Raw genomic sequence first — 17322 nt, 5'->3', positions numbered from 1 at the left:
AAAATTCCCAGTAATGGAAGAATCAGCACCAGACTTAATAGCATTCTGGCAGTTAATTTTCCTCCCTTTGTGTTTAACCTCTTTAATGCATTTGTCTAGTCTAAAATTCCAGACATTGGATGATGTTACTGAACAAAAAGCTGTCTCTTAGCAAATTTCTATTCCTGATATTCATGCTAAATGGGCGTGGAAATCATCTCATCTGACTTTCAGGCATCCTTAGTGTTTATATTTTACATTTTGCACAATCAAGCCTGGTTTTCCTGATAGGCAGTGAAGAGGTATGGGGGTACAGTTTGCATGGGCTGTTTTAGATACATTTATTGTAATGAATCACACTTCGGATGTGCCTGAATGCCTAAAAAAGGCATTTGGGGGTAGGAGGTGCGATGAAATATGTTTTGCAAATAGGTGCCATTGTAGCAATAATAAGTGCAAATTTCTGCCATTAGAGGATATGATGGTGTAACTTTCTCGTGGTCAAACTAAACTGAACTTCAAAGCAACTTTTGCAGTCGTGAGCTATTTTTTGCCTTTCCCGAATGTTCTCTAGCTCAGCGTCTTTTGTCAAGCTGCAGACACCAGAACAGGGCTGAGCATCCAGCAGTGGTTGCAGAGCCACTGACAATGAAGCAGTAGGGCTTTCCTGCTTTTGCTTTTTTTCAAACTGCTTGAAAAGGCTCTCCATAGCTCTTCAGGTCACAAGAATAGCAGCCTGTTTCCAACACATTAGTCATCCTGGTCTCAGGCCTTTTTTCATCATCAGTGTTTCCCAGGAAGAGAAAGCTGCCTTCTGTCTATGTGGCCTTGTTTCTGGCTATGCAGTCCTCATCTAAGAGGTTAGAATTAATATCTCATGTATTATTTGCTTGTATTTTAAGTTTCAAATGTTATCAAGCAGAATAGAAGGACTTTTTTTTGCTATTTTTTCTGTCATCCTTAATTTGTGTTTTGCCTGTTAACTTTATAGAAAAGCTTTTTCTTTATGTCGTTAACAGTAATGATAAATAGTACAGAATCAAGAACTAGTCTTTGTACCTCCACTAGAAGTACATTCATTATAGTACAATTCTTCCTCAATTCATAGATGTTACCTGTCTTTTAATCTATATTGGTTATGAATGTTCATTTTACAGCTTGGTAAAATACCAATTCAGTTGCCTTGCTAACCAAATTTATAATCTCATAAAAAGATATGATTAATTTAATAAAATTTACTTTTCATAAACCTATGATTATGGCATTGTATTATCATGCTTTGGTTCTTTATTAATTAAATGCTTACTCCAGGATGAGTATCAGGCCAGCTGTGCTGTGGTTGCCTGGATTGCCCTTGCTCGCACTTGAGAAAATATGATACAACATCAGTTTTGTCCCAGCCCTCAGGAGTACTGAATTTCCCTTTGAATATGCTATAAAAAGCATATATTTATTATTTTCAGATTTGATTAGGCTCTTTGGTTTTTCTAATGAACTACTCTGTTTTTGCAGGGTTTAAGCTGTTTATTTGAAAAATCCAATGTGAACCCTTGGATTCTTTCTTTATTTTCATAATTAGATTAGACAGGGTTCATCTCTATAGGTGCCTGTTCCTCTCCAGATTTAATAACTTATTTCTGGCATTCCAAAACATTTAGACACTTCAATGCATGGAAGGAGTTTTCTGTCATAGCCCACTGACCAGCATGAGAGCAATGTTCTGTCCATGTTGTGTTAGGTATTTGGAACTGACCGGTCATGCAGAAGTTCCCTTGGACAGCAGCTAAATTCCATGCACTCCACTTATCTGTTCAAGTGAAAGTTTCTCAGTGGGCAGCTGCACTCAAGCCAAATTTTCAGAAACCCTCACTGAGCTCATGTGCATGGTAAAATACATTATCTTGTATTTCAGTCACCACAAAAAGTATTTATATCCCAGAGCCGCAGTCTACCCAAGCAGCAAACATTTGCATTTGCATTTGCATTTGCATTTGCATTTAGGTTTGTGGCTAAGAAGCAAATGAACCCACTTTCAAAGAATTGTTAATGTAATGTAATAAAGGGTTATTAGATACAATAGCATCGAAAGTTATTAGATACAGTACCATCACAATGGTCTGTGGCTAATAAAAGATGGCTGTAAGCAAAGAGGCCAGATAACATTGAATATGGAAGATAGACAAATATGGAAGATAGGCAATATTATAAGTGTGCTTCTGCTGTAAGTATTAAGTAGTGACAGCAGTGGTTCAATCAGACCTAGTGAAAGAGATTGATAATAAATATTAATCCAGATTTTGGCAGCAAAGTTTTTTCTTTCATTTTTCTTTGTATAGATGTTACTTTGTGTGCTCCCCTGTAGAGCAAAACATGAATTGATGTCTCTCTGATGTTAGTCTTTATACAGAGAAATTCCTCCTGTGGTGTCATCACAGAAAGCTTCACAAAATTTTGTGAAAGTCTTCTTGGTTTGTGATGGCTTGCCAGTCCACAGATCCAGCTTGTGGCTTGGTTTATTGTTGGTGTTGTGCCATTTTCCACCCACATGAGCAAGGACAAGAATTTGAGCCAGCAGCAGCTAAAATGCACCACAGTGCAGTTTAATGCATACAAGGTGCTCTTGAAGAGTAGAGAATTAAGAGTGAGAACCATCACTAGTAACTTTGGGTGTCTTTGTTGTCAGTTCTCTTTCAGTAATCACTGAATGAGTGAGGCACCTCTGGAAAGTGATTTATTCTGTCTTAAGATAAGAATCTACGAAGGGTTTGGTGGATCACCTAGAAATGTCGGTCTCAATTTACCCAGAGCCTGGATGGCTAGATTAAGTTTGATATTTGGTTGGTAGGTGGCTACATTTGTAACTTTCCCTAAAAGGCACCCTATAGTAGATCAAGTGCACCAGAAGATGCAAAAAAGCAAGTACAGTTTTAAAGATTTTCCTTACTAGTACTACACTTGGAAACATAACTAGACATGGCATCTTTATTGTGGCATGAAATAAAGAAAGGTGTAGAACACCAACTCTTAGAGACTGAACAGTGTTATGTCATGAGAAGTAGAAGCTGTTTCTTTTTATACACTGGTAATAAAGTACTGCTTGTTTGCACAAGTGCATCACAACACTCTCAGGTTTTCATAGGCATGTGTACAGTGCACAGAAGACACATCATCCACAAGCGATAATGCTGTTTCCATTCCAGTGAAAGAGAGGAGTTTTTAACAGTGTGATCCAACATGTAAGTAGTTTGGAAGAGCAAGTGTGAACAAACAACAAAAATTCAGGGACTGTTCCAGTTCTAACATCTGAAGTAGCTGTTGAAATTGGAATAGGACTGAGGTGTCTCTTTCTGGTAACAAATAAATAGCTTAAATATGTTTTCAGAATTCCGTCTTACCAGGGTTTGTAGTTATATTGCAGAACAATTAAGTAGAAAAGTATACTGTCCCAAAGAGAAAATGTATAGATGTCATGGTTTAAACCCAGCTGGCCACAAGGCCATTTGCTCACTCCTGTGTACAGGTAGGTGTTCAGCCATCCCCAGGAGAGCTGGCTCTGCATTACAGCTTGTAGTAACTTGGGAAGACAGACACTGTAACTCTGAATGACCCCTCTTCCTCCTTCTTCCCCCAGCTTTGTATGCTGAACGTGTTTCCACAGTCAGGGATATCCCTTTGGTCAGCTGGGGTCAGCTGTCCTGGCTGTGTCCCTGCCCAACTCCACATGCACCCCCAGCCCACTCGCTGGTGGGGTGAGAAGCAGTGAAGGCCTTTGGCTCTGTGTAGCTCAGCAGTAACTTAAAAATCCCTGGGTTGCCAGCACAAACCCATAACACTGCCCCACACCAACTACTGTGGAGAAAATTAACTCTACCCCAGCCCGAATCAGCACATCAGGGAAGGAAGATACAGGTCACATCCTCCCTGCTTGCTAGACAGTCCTTCTTCTGGAAGTAACTATTCCCTCTCTTTTGGACTCTTTTAGCCTTTTATTTCCTCAACCCTTTTCCAAGTTCCCTAAAAATAATTCTTCTGCTAACACCCATCAACCACAAAATTACAGGAATATCTTCATCTCGCTGTCTTAGAAAAGGAAAGCAAATGCAACAAAATGTCTGTCTAAAAATCTTAGAGGAAGCTATTTTCTGACCCAACAAAACCTAAGTGGAGCTTAGCCCTTTTGCCCTAGTACCTGAAAAAAGTGCAAAAGAAGATTATGAATGTCTTTATTCAAAATCAAATTATTTTTAATCTCTATTTGAGCCCAAAGAAATCCTGGTGTAGTTTCAGAAATAGACCTTGTCTCTGTTAGATTTTTTTTAGAAAAAACCCCAACAATTACTCCTCTGAAAATATCTTTAAACCTTTCTTTGGAGTTTTTTCTTTTGGAATAACTGGAAAAGGTCAAAAAACCCATGTGAAGTTATGTAGAAAAGATGCCAGAATTTTGAAATCTTTTGAAAGTATATTGTTAATCTCAAGTAACCCTTCAAAGAGGCAATGTGTCATTACCATATAAAACACAGAAACTGACAAGTATTGTTGTTTCATTTGGATCCCACCTGAAGCAACAAAGATATTTCCTTTAGTAAGAAGTCACCCCTAAATGAAACACTAAAATGTGAAAATTGTTGTAGATTTTCTACAAGATTTTCCATGTCGTTTAACATTTTCAGTCTTTAATCTCATAATAAACCAAGAAATTTCTAGAATTGGTGCAGGTAAAAATATTTATGCTACACCCATATATTCCTATGTATCTTCAGCACAGTGGTATATGCAAACAAGAAAACAATGATTTAGAGAAAAAGAAGCAGAAAAATAGATGGTGAGCTAAGAGAATGGGAGGGAAGAAGAATTGCTTTCCTGCCTCCCTCACATGTCTTGCAAGGATCTGAGATAAGAACCTAGGGGACACTGTTAAGCTGCTCAATCCCTGGCTTGCCACTTAGGAGAAGGAGAGAGGGAAAGTCTGTATCCTACAGGATGCTTAGCCAAGTCAGTGAAAAGGCCTTTGAAAAGTCAATAGACGCATATGACAGGATTTCCTGTTTGTTTATTTGTTTTGGCAGTCATCATTCTTGAATCCTCTGTGTATGCAAGGGGAGAAAATATGTTCCACTCACTAATTTCCTCTACAGGATCTCACATCAATTACCCCTCTCTCGCAGAGAATTGCAGTACTCCTCTGAGAATTATGAAGCTTGACACTTACCTGCCATCAGCTGGGGTGTGAGGGCCAGGAGGTTGCTAGTGGCTAATAAAGCCAAGCTAAGAGTTTTATTCTTTCCAAGGTTCTAGGTTAAACAAGAACCTTTGGCTTCAAAGCTAATAGGCACTTCACCACATCAATCTAAAATAAGACCTGTCTATATGTTACAGTCATGTAAGGACTTTTTTAATGTTTCCCTGAGTCTGGGCAAAGATATCTGTATTAAACTGGTGGGGTCCTGGTGGGACCATTACAGAAGATGGCTGCTTCATAACCATCTCTGACTAGAATGAACATATGAAGTCTTTGTAGACGTGCAGAGAAGAGCATTCCCCACAAGTGCTATTTTAGCATCCATAAGGGGTACTGAGTGACCATATATTTATTTCCAGGTTACATTTTGTTTCTATCCTGCAGAGAATTGGATCTGATTGTTAAAAAATTACCACATCTGGGACATGTTCTTAGCTCCGTTCTGCAAATCACTGTCCACCCCTGGGTTAAGGGGAGGGCTGAAGGAGTTTGCTACAAGGAATTAGCCTTATGTCCCAAAATGTTCAGTCTCACTGAGAATACCACATGGTCTGTTTTAGGCTTGTGTTTTTATAAGATACTGAAAATAAATTCAAGAATGGCAAGCATGTGCACACACACACACGCACACACACACACACACACACAGAATGTTTAAGCCTCTTTTTCCTTGAGTAGAGTAGGGTTGGCCAAAGCTTACACTTTATTGGCAATTCTGCCACTTCTTAATGGATGTACTAATTAATTTGTTTCCTGTTTTCTGTCTTTGTTGTTCCTTGAGTTCACATGAAATTTGTATTCTATTATGGTAAAAGGAAGTTTGGACAAGGATTGCCTGACCAGGTCTACAGGATTTGGAACTGTTTTTTGTAGCTCCACAAGTACTGTGAAAAGAGTGGAATAAGTATATCTAAACCTGGCAACAGCATTTTTTTTCATTAAGTACTCAGAAATAATTTAAAATATTGGTCTTATCTTGGGTAAATAGGTAACCAAGTCCTGGAGTGCCTTTATCATGGAAGATATCTTCTTCCTTTCTCTTTCCCATTCCAGTTTACATAAATGACTCTCCTGAGGCATGTCTCTTTAAAGAAATTAAGGAATTTGAAATGTATAAATTAGCTTTTTTCTCCTTTATAGTTTTGGCATATACAAGTATTTGAGGATATCCATTTCGGAGAGCTGAGTTCATCTCAACACTTTATTGGATATCCTCCCAAATCTATTCCCCTTAGACTTGTTTTCCAAGTGAGCTGTTTGCTCCAGAATCTTGAGCTTCTATTGTACATTTACCCTGCTGACCCTACTGTCTCTTCTCTATTTTATCTTCTAGACTAGATAGTATTTCCTCTAGTATAAGGATTTCCAGATTTTTTTTACATGTAGTTGTTTGGGCTTTATCTTTTTGCATTGCACACCATCTATCTAATTGGTCAACCAAAGAAACTCTTGAAGAATCCTGTATTTGGATTAAATAGGCTCTTGAAAGTCAGGATGAGTTGGGATAGTTTTATGTCATGTTCTTGTGTCAAGGCAGCTGCACAAAATGACATTGTCTTCTCCAATTGTTGCCTGAACAGTTTTAGACAGTCATCAGAGTCAGAGTTTTAGAATACATGTTTACTGAGGTTTCACAGAATGAACTAGGTTGGAAAATACCTTTAAGATCTTCTAGTCCAACCTATGAACCGACACCTCCTCATCACCTAAACCATGGTACTGAGTGCCATATCCAGCCGTTTTTTAAACATATCCAGGGATGGCAACTCCACCACCTCCATGGCCCGATGATTCCATTGCTCAGTCACTCTTCCAGTGGAGCATTTCTTTCTAACATCCAACCTAAATTTCCCTTGGTGCAGCTCAAGTCTTCATCCTCTCAGTCTGTCAGTTGCTGTCTGGGAGAATAGACACACCCCTCACCTGAAAACAGCCACCTTTCAGGAAGTTGTAGAGAGGGATAAGGTCACTTCTGAATCTCCTTTTATCCAGAGTAAACAACCCCAGATCTCTCAGCCGTTCCTCACAGAGCTCGTGTTCCAAACCCCTCACCAGTCTTGTTGCCCTCCTCTGGACACATTCAAGCATCTAAATGTCCTTCCTAAACTGAGGGCCCAGAACTGGGCATATGCAAATTAATTATGAAAATAATGCTTACATTAAAATACTGCTATTAGTGCATCCTACTAATATGCTGGAATACCATTTTCCTTGGGAATCTTGCAGTTTATTTCACGATGATAAAAATGGATCTGTTAGACCTTTAGTTTGTTTCTTTCAGCAATAGTTTAATTTTTTTATTTTCTCTCTATCAAGCTTGAATTAATTTGGAATGTTTTCCTTCAAAAGGTGACAAAGCAACCTTTTGTGGCATATTGGCCATATCCTTGTAAATTTAACTCTTCATGTTTTCTTTTTAATATTGTAATTGCTGCTTTAAAACAAAGCAAATTTCCTCAAGAGTTATTGCAGCAGATGTACAGTTATTCTTAAGGATATGTGGTTTCTCACTGATTCTTGGCATGGGAAAAGAAGAGATACTGGGTTGGCTTTATCACAAGGAATTTAGACTGTATATACTTTTGGCCAAAAGACTTTAGTTACAAAACGAAACCCATCCTGTGTTGTCACTGTGCTTTGCATTTCTCTACTAATTGTTTCCAGCTTGGATTGTATGATAATACATGTGTTTGATATGTGTGGTTTGTTTTTGTCGAACTCCATTATCCTGTCTCATGTTCTTGGAGTGCCTGAAGTAGTTTCGCTAATCTGTCAGCATAGTATGTACTTGTGGATAAATATAGACGTGCAGCCACTCTGTGAGTGGTCATCATCATATGCTGAAGCTAAAAATTACCCCTTTGGTTATGGAAAGGCTGAGCTGATCTGCAGGCCTGCTCTAGCTCGCACACTGCAGGTCTTCAGCATTTGTCTATTGAGAAACAATACTAAGAAACTGAAGGGAATGTCTTCCTCACAAGCAGTGAGGAAGTGTGAAACAGGATTATGAAACAACTAATTTATTTTTCAATTTTGGTTAGAAAAGGATTCTAACTTTTCTAACTGAAGGAGTGGAGCATTTCAGGAATTCACAGGCTCATGGATATTACAGTAGCATGTTGGAGAAAATCCAGCGTGATCGGCTTTATAAAGGGGCTCGGTAGGTATGAAAATACTGCAAATAGATGTTTCCATTTGTCTTACTAGTTTGTTCATTGTTGCTAAAGTGTGAATTTGACACAGTTTACTAAAATAATGCAACCTCTGCTTTTCTGCTTAAAGATACTAAAAATTTAGTAATTGTATGGCTGAAGTTATATCCAGTGTAGCGCAGATTCTTGGCTTGTGCATTATGACCGTTCAGTTGTTTTGATTCCTCTTACAGCTCTAAGAAAAACACCTGTATTGCAGATCATAATTGGGAATCTGTTAGGATAATTTAATTTGGTACTCATCCCTTGCCTTAGCTTTTGACCATGTGTTACACTAAAACTACTGTGCTTTTTTACAGGTGTTTTTCTGATCAGGGAAATGATCAATACATGGAAAAATCTAGCAGTGATTTTATGTCAGGAGGCCTTTCCATGGCAATAGTACATGGCTGTGATGACAACCATGTGTGATATTTCATTATATTTCTGTATTTATTCCTTGTCTTTAATTTTTTAAAATACATAAAATTGAGAAAATAATATGGTTATAGCTTGCACTAAAATACTCTGTAGGGTAGGACCATAATTTGAAATACAGCTCATTGCTCATTTAGTAGAAAAATAGGGAGCCATGCTGGAAACAAAAAAAGATACTCAGACAGAATTACACCCCCAAATGGTACAGACATTTTATAGCATGGTTAAACTTTCTTACAGATTTTCATAGGATAGGAGCTTTAAATATGTAAACAACTCTCTAAATTTGATCTGTAGATTCTCTGCTGTTGCAGAGTTCTTGGGCATCAGGGTTACCATGTTCTCCTCCATGTGCATCACCATTCATTCTGCTGGGGGATGAGCTACTTTTCTCTAGGTAAAGGGTTTAGCTTAATGCAATACTTGTGTGGTGCAAGTAATGAAAGTAACCAATGCCCTACAATATGAAGGCATTCAAACTAAATGCTTCTGTGGTCTGTTCTGGTACTTCTCCTGGTATCACATTTATTATTTTGAAATCAGGCAGTGTAAACTAAATTTGTTAAGGAAATCAATATCTCAAGTTGAGTATAACTCTTTTCTTCCACCATATGCCCTCCATATGTCTTCTGCATGAAGCCACACAAACTATAGATGGTGATTTCTCATGTTAAAATTATGTATTTTATTTAACGGGGCAGTGTTTCTCTGCCATAGATGACAAAACTGAGCACATCTTTTTTATTGCTACTTCTAAGGCTCACAGTATAATGTGTCATGTGTCAACATAAAGGGACCAATCAGGGATAACTTTAATGCAGCTGCTTCTTAAATTTTGAATCCTTGATTTCCAATTTTGTCTCAGAGGCAACTTTTTTTTAGTGAGTTTTGTAGGGCTCTCGGTGTAGGCATAAAAGCTATATTCTTTTAAAGCTCATACATCATTGTATAGATATCAGTGATAGCCTTGTCACTGGGCCAGATTTTTTGCAATGCAAATATCAAGCATATGCAAATGCAGGAGATAATGGAGCTGAAAAGATGCCTTAGAAAAAGCCAAACCTATATATAATATATATTATTATTATAATATTATATATATATATATATGTAATAGTTCATGACCATGATCAATGCCAGACCCTCAGAGTGTGGGCAATTTTAGCTTTCACACTAAAGAAGCTCAAATGGACTTAACAGCTACAAAATGGTCTTTTAAAAAACTGAACTAAATCAATGTCATATGTCAGTCATTTTCCTAACTGCTGTAATTGCTGTAGTAATGATAGACGTTAACCCCCAGGATGTGTTTTTTCTGTATTTGGGAAAAGACTGTAAAGTTCTTTATTTGTGAGAAGTGCTAGAATAAAAATTTTTGGTGCACTGGCAGATCTCACAGATAATTGCATTCCTCTATTCCAGTGTGCAAATAAGTGACTTTTCAGTTAGATGTCTGGAAAAAAAAATTAAATCCACCTGTGTCACAAACCTAACAGAATCATTGTTAAAAGAGGCTTCCTACCAACAATGACTATGTGGATTGAAATTCCAGTCTCAGAATCCTGTCTGAATGCTACAATGATTGAGGATTAGGGTGGCAGCTCCCAGGTAGCATGGGTAAGGTTTTTTAAACTTAATTTCGCCAGGATGGGAGGCGTACCTGCTCTCACACACCGCCTGCGTGCCTGCCTGCCTCCCATGAATCCCCCCGGTGTTTTGAGCTGAGCAGCCAGGTTTAAAGCAGAGCTGCTGAGGAGCAGAAGGCAGGTTTGTGTTCTATTAGATTGCAGCAGATTTCTCCGAGAAGCAGCTTGGGCTGGCTGCCTGGCCCCAGCCCAGCGGTGTTGTGCTTGGCAGGGGCGCAGCACTCAGCTCCAAGCCTGGCAGCTCAGCGTGGTGGCACTGCAAGGGACGGGGCTTGTGCTGCACCAGGGACACAGATATTTAAGAAAATTGGATTTGCTGCTCACCAAAAAATTTTCCTGACTGAGCACTTGGAGATGGAGCTGATTTCAGGGGTAGATGTAAGCTGGTCAAAACCACACATTTGGCAAATATATTCCTAACTGCAAAAATATTGTCTGACTCCATCCTAAAGCTATTTGCAGAGAGATTTCCATTGCCTAGTGTATTTGATAGTCTATAAAAATTTTCATCTGATCCTTTGCATCCCACTGTCTTCATGTTTAAGTTTTAAGAGAGCCTAGGTGATGACAGAAGAGCAGTAGCACTTACACTCTTCTCTGGTGTACACTCTACTTTGAAGTAGATTGTTATTGAGAACAATGTATTTTTAGAACAAGGTTTGTGCAATATAAATGTAGGACTGTTTTATACACTTTTTTTTTTGCAAAGAGTCATAATGCCAGGAAGATTCCATGATAATGCTTCTGCCCTCAAAAATCAAGTGAAACTTTCCAGGAAGCAAATCTAGCAGGAAACATCTGTTGCAGTGGGAGAAGCGCTGCTGCTGTGCTGAAGAGTGATGCTGTACCTCATCAGTGAGGGGTTATTTTCAAAGAGAACTGTAGATGTGTTACGTTTGCAGAATAATAGCTACATGAAGAGAACAATTTTTGTCTTCTCTTATATACAAACTTCTAACCTGATTTTTCTAAAGGAAAACATGTTCTCTTTTCTCTAGTGCATCCTTTTTTATTTTTCAGTGTGTAATTTTAGCTTCTGATTTAAATGCTCTCAAGCCATAAACTTTCTTCTTTTAATTTTTTTTTCATTTTTGTTCAGCAGTGAAGTGTTAAAGTCCATAGGAAGCAAATCTGATTTATCCTTAAAACAATCATATGTCACTAATAATTGACAGTTCATTTCAGTAACACTTGCAATTCTGTTCCTCAAAGGAAAAGACTAAAGGTATTAGATGTGAGGTAACCATCATTGTAGCTCATTCTTCCTTCTCTCTTTCTTTCTATGCAACTTGGAGGTAACACTCTGCTATGGGGAAGTGCTGTAATGATTTTAGTTCACAATATTTCCATGGTTTGTATTGCATTAAAGCATCTCCATCCAAATCATCAGTTGTGCTCGTGGGCATTGTGACACTTTTATTACATTCAGAGTGGATAATGGCTGGTCTTGCCAGTCTTACTTAATTTTCTGATTTTAAAGTCTCTGTGAAAACTAACAGAGAAAGAGTGCTACCAGTACCTGTTTGAAGACCAAACATGACTTTTATTGCCAATAAGAGCTGAGCCCTGAGGATTTTTGGTTGTAAATTTTATGTGTAAAATGGTAGCATTTGAAAGTGCTGCCATTTACTTTTCCTTCATTCACAGAGAAACAGCCAGTTGAGCTCAGTCTAGTATACAATACCTTGATACTCATTATGGGGAATTCAATCACAGGATAATTTAGATTGGAAGGTATCCCTGATGGATGATTGGTCCAACCCCAGCTTGCTCACCAGCTAGGGAAGGTTTCTCAGGACCTTGTCTGGTCAACTTTCAGGTATCTCCAAAAGTGGATTTTCTGCTGTATCTCTGAACAACATGTATCTGTGTTTGCTCACCCCCTCACAGTGGAAATTATCTAATAGAAATTTCTCACATTCAGACTAGTGTCTGTTGCCTCTTGTCCTTTCATCTTCAGCTCAAAGAAGAATCTAGTTCCTTGACATCTTTGCTAGACTCCATTGGGTAGATAAGGGGTGCAATAACATTCTTTTCTCGAGGTTGAATCAGTCCAGCACTCTCAGCCTTTACTAATCTAGCAAGCCTTTGACCATCTTCATGGTCTTCTCTTGGCTCTGCTTCAGAATAGCAATGTCATTCTGGCATGGGAGAGACCAAAACTGAACAGAATACACCAGGTGTAATCTCAAAAGTGCCAGGTGGAACTGTAGGATTTGGTACTTTCAAGAAAGCTAATGCATAATTAATACTTTTTGGCCATGGAAAACACTCTATGTCTGACTCTTCATGTAAGATTTATACTGGTAACATGTATGGTCTTTTTTTGAGTCATTCTTGTCATTCTTCACCTAATGTAGATTAAAGAATAAGACCCTTTACAACTCACCATTGTCAAAAGACCAGACACCTGATTTTTGCAAGGCTAAGCCAGTTTGAATAGCAATAAAGAATAGATTTTTGTTACTTGACAACTGAGTTGCAGGTCTGACTTGCACACAAAAGACAAAAAATGAGGATATTTTTCAGTTAGGTGTCAGGAAGTCTTACCATGTTAAAAAAAGTAAAGGATTGAGTTTACTATGCACTGCATAGTAAACACCACTCAATTTTAATATAAAATATTTCATCTTTTATTTCTTCTTCCAGTTAGACAAATGTGCATTTTACCTATGGTTCCATGGAAGTTACATTGATGTGTGATATATTTCTTTGATTAGCAGCTAGTCTCCAATTTTGCTTTGACAGTGCAGTGAGCTGTTGAGGTGGTCTGTGAAAGTTAAACCGTGTTGAATTACTCAGAAGTAAATGTGTCTTTTCTACATTTCAGCTTCTCCAGTTGGTAACGGATATATCAAGCCACCTGTCCCTCCTGTTTCTGGTACACAGAGAGAAAAAGGCCCTCCAGCCATGTTGCCCATCAGCATTGACCCAGACAGTAAACCAGGCGAATATGTCCTGAAGAGCTTGTTTGTTAACTTCACTACTCTGGCTGAACGCAAGATTCGCATCATCATGGCAGAACCTCTTGTGAGTAAAAAGAAACTCCATGTATATGTGTACTGTGCTTTGAATTTGTTTCAAAATCAGGCTTGCTCGCTGTGCAATGAAGAGTATTTTGCTTGTAATCTGCGTTGGAGTTTGATAGTGTTCCCCAAACTGTAAGATGTGCTGCTTTGGCAAGTAGAATGTTGTGGGAGAGGGCAGAGGTATGCAAGACATGCCAAAGAGGTGACATGAAAAGGAATTAATATTGAATTTCTGTTTGCAACTTGGGCACACGTTAATGGGATTGAGAGGCAGAAGAGGTGTCAGCCAGCACAGATTTCACAGCTGGGAGAGCAGTCACTGGAGTCAAAGTAGATTAGAAAATGCTGAAATATGATAAAAGCAGTATTTCTGAACGTTACAGGTTTTCAGCTAAAACATTAAAATAGCTACCACTGCTGACTCCTCTTTTAATTCTGACAGTAGTAGATTTCATAATCTAATGGAGGGCTATAGCACCTATTTTCCATATATGAAAAAGCATGCAGCACTTGAAAAAGGAGTTACATTGCAAGGTCTTGGACCATGAGAGAGCCACTGTCATTTGTATTTTTAGGCAAATTTAGCACACAAGTATGTCTGTTACAATTTGCCTTATGTAACTGATCTTCCAGGACTCTGCTCATTTAACTTGAGACTACTTTTTATATACAGTCTTGCTGTTTTGATTAAGGAAGAATATTTCTAAAACTTATAGTTTAGCTCTGACAAGATTAAAAAAAAAAAACAAACTAAAAATACCCAGAAATCTTTACTTCTGTACTATAAGGGAATTTTAATAAAATCTTAGAATCTTTTTGTTATAAAATCCAATGTAGAATACTTAGTTTAGTTCCCTATTTTCAGGATATTTTAAAGGGCAGAATTAAAGTTTTCTTTTATTCTGATGACATCCATTTAGCTTTGATTTAGATTCAGAAGCATTTGATGTTTGGAAAGTTTTACCAGGCTTTCTTCTGAAGCATTATCTAGATGCAACATGACAGAACTATCTTACATAATTTGGAAATGACACTACAAAAAGCTTACAGTAACGAATATTATGACAAAAATCCAAATTTTTCTTCTTTGATTTCCCTCCAAATCACAAAAAGTAGAATAACCTGACATTTATACTGTCCTTTTAAAAAATAAAATAGCAGCATCTATTTATTATCATCCAGTTTTCATGTGATGCCCAGAGAATGTCTATAAAATTTTTAAACAGAATGTATATAAAATTATTTGACAAGATCAGGAAAAGAGTCAGAGGACCGGTACTGAGGATATATTTTCATTGCAGCACCTGTGTTACTCTTAAGCATGAACCTCTGCATTTTCATATAACATTTCAGGCTTGGACTTACTCCCATTTCACCTTGAGTTGCTGTGTTTTTTTCACATTGAGAAACTATTATTATCTAAATGTTGATCTTATTCTAGAGGTTGTTCAATGGAATTTTATTTGATAAATTCAATGTAGAATGTAGAAATATTTCAAGAGACTGGAATGTCACCTTCTTGTCATCATTTTCAGAACATAATTTTACAGGGATCTGACCATGAGTCACTAACAATAATTCAATTACGTACTCACATCTCATTAGTACTAATAAAACTTACATGTCATGGCATGCTGCTGTTTCAGGTTGGCTGTGACCAATGAGTAAGCAGGATTCTGTAGACATTCAGTCAAAATGATTTTGAAATAATTAGGTTGTAATGAAAGAAGTGACAAGGGAAAATGGCAAAAATTATTCTCAAATAACAGCTAAGAATTTGAGTCTGCCCTTTTTGCGAGGTGGCTGCTGGATGTTTAGCAGCCTTGTTCCAACATTTTACTTTACTTACTAGAATTGTGACCAAGAAGTCCCAGGGATTTGGGAGACGAAGTTTATAAGTTGATGGTGAAAAGCTACTTTTTGGCCTTTTTTCACAATTAGTTAGTCAGATGTTGAACTCTTTGAAGTTTATGGTCTAATTAAACTCAAGTGTACTTCAAAGAAAGTCAAACTTGCACAGTGCTCAACACTGAGATATTTCTAGTTTGATTTCTCCAAGTCATTACAAGATATGACAGTTTAATTTTATAATGAGCAATGAATACTTAGGATTTCTTCTAGAGAAGATAAAATTATCTTTTTATAATATTGTTGCCTTTACATCTCTTTTATCACAAAGTCTAGCTCACACTGAAGCTCTGAAGTTACTATGGTTAAATTAAGTACTTAACGGATACCTTTTTTACCCAGACCATTCTTTTCATACATGTTCTGCCAGCTTATACTTTCTGATTATCATTGTTGTTATTTTCATGAATTTTTGTCTCAGTTTCTTTGGGTTCCATATGTCCATGTGATACATCAATCTCTTTCTTTTGTGATGCACACAGAGCCAAAGTGTAAATTACAGTGTTCTGACAACCATGTAGGAAAACCATGTTTGTATCATGCCGTGAGTTGCAGGTGCCAGAAAGGCACTAGAAATCTTTGCTATTTTCTACTGTGTCAATGAAGGGCACAGCAAACCCCATCCCTTCCTGCAGCAACATGAAGTCTCATCTGGGATAGCAATATTCCAGGGGGAGAGAAAGCAGAGGACAGTGACACCTACTCCTCCTGCTGCCTTGGCTGGCAACCAAGTATCATTTGACATTTTGGTTACTGGATCTGGCAGTGATCATCATAAAAAACACGCTCCCCACTTAATATATTTTCTAGACATAAATATAATGTCAGCTATCCACTGCTAAGTCTTTAACAAGTTAAAATGGAAAACTTTTCTTTCCAGATTTGACATTTTTTAACTTTGCCCACGGAATATTTTATTCAGAATTTCAGGTCAATTTTTCCAATTTTAGGATCTCTGATATATAAAAAATACAATTCAGTAATTACAAGTTCACAATCATGTGGCTAATTTTTAATGATTAACTACTGTACCCAGATTGTCACGTTATATTATTTCAAATTAAAAGTGTTTGGCAGCAGACTTGATTAAAGTAGATTGTTTATAAAATAAAATCCAGTTTATAAAATTAAATTCCCGCAAATGAAATTTCAATATTTTTTTCTTGATAATCTTTAATAATTTCCTGGTTCTTTTCTGTAGATAATGGTTCTTACTTGTAAGAAATATTAAGATTTTATTCCACAGACCTTTTTCCACAGCTGATTTAATTCATATTTAATTTTTATCAGTTTTTATTCTAAATCTTCTCTGCATTGCTTCACTTCCAAACACAATTTGATATTTCATTACTGCTGATTTTTTTCAAGCAGTGATGGTCTTGAAATGAAGCTAGAAAGAGGAAGCCAGGGAAATATTCTTGCCAGTTCAATTGAAAGAATATGTTTCATAGCTCTGTAAGGAGAAAGCCCAGAAAAAAAGTTTCCTTTTTTAGGACTGTTGATTATCACTTTGGGTAATAATTCATCCTGTGCATACAGAGCACGCTAATCTTTAAATAAGCCTTTCAGCAGTACTTACACACAGCTGTAGACATTGATAAAACATAGGGAGCTACAGGCATTGACAGTTGTTAATGGTTAATTTAGCTGTTGGTAAACTTTCATTATGCTTTTCTCCTGCAAGCATCTTCTTTTACTGAGCTTGTCTAAATTCAGGATCTCTCTGAATACTGAGCTCAAGAACAGAATTTACTCATTATAGGATTGGGACTATAAGCATATTCATGAATTCTGTATGTAACTCTTTCTTTTTATTAGGCAGGTTTAATCTCACCATTAGGAAAAAACCTGAAAGGAGTGGTGTGGTTGATACTAGTGTCTTTATTACT

The 17322-nt window shown here is 37.4% G+C and overlaps 1 protein-coding gene across 8 annotated transcripts in view; it reads left to right on the top strand.

Annotated features, from left to right (window-relative positions):
- Nucleotides 1-17322, top strand: part of FRY (FRY microtubule binding protein) — a 219076-nt gene that overhangs the window by 78853 nt on the left and 122901 nt on the right. For 7 of the 8 annotated variants that reach the window (XM_015629518.3, XM_015629509.3, XM_015629499.3 and 4 more), the window contains one exon: nt 13327-13526. In XM_015629518.3, coding sequence (XP_015485004.1) covers nt 13407-13526 — 120 coding nt within the window. In that variant the 5' untranslated portion in view covers nt 13327-13406. Of the gene's footprint in view, nt 1-8084; nt 8382-13326; nt 13527-17322 lie in introns of those variants that run through there. The other variant, XM_015629480.2, reaches the window with a different exon arrangement.

This window comes from Parus major, chromosome 1, assembly GCF_001522545.3.
Source record: "Parus major isolate Abel chromosome 1, Parus_major1.1, whole genome shotgun sequence".
Classification (NCBI taxonomy): Eukaryota; Metazoa; Chordata; class Aves; order Passeriformes; family Paridae; genus Parus; species Parus major.
Note: the sequence above shows the minus strand (reverse complement) of the source record. Positions and strands in the feature narration are given on the sequence as shown.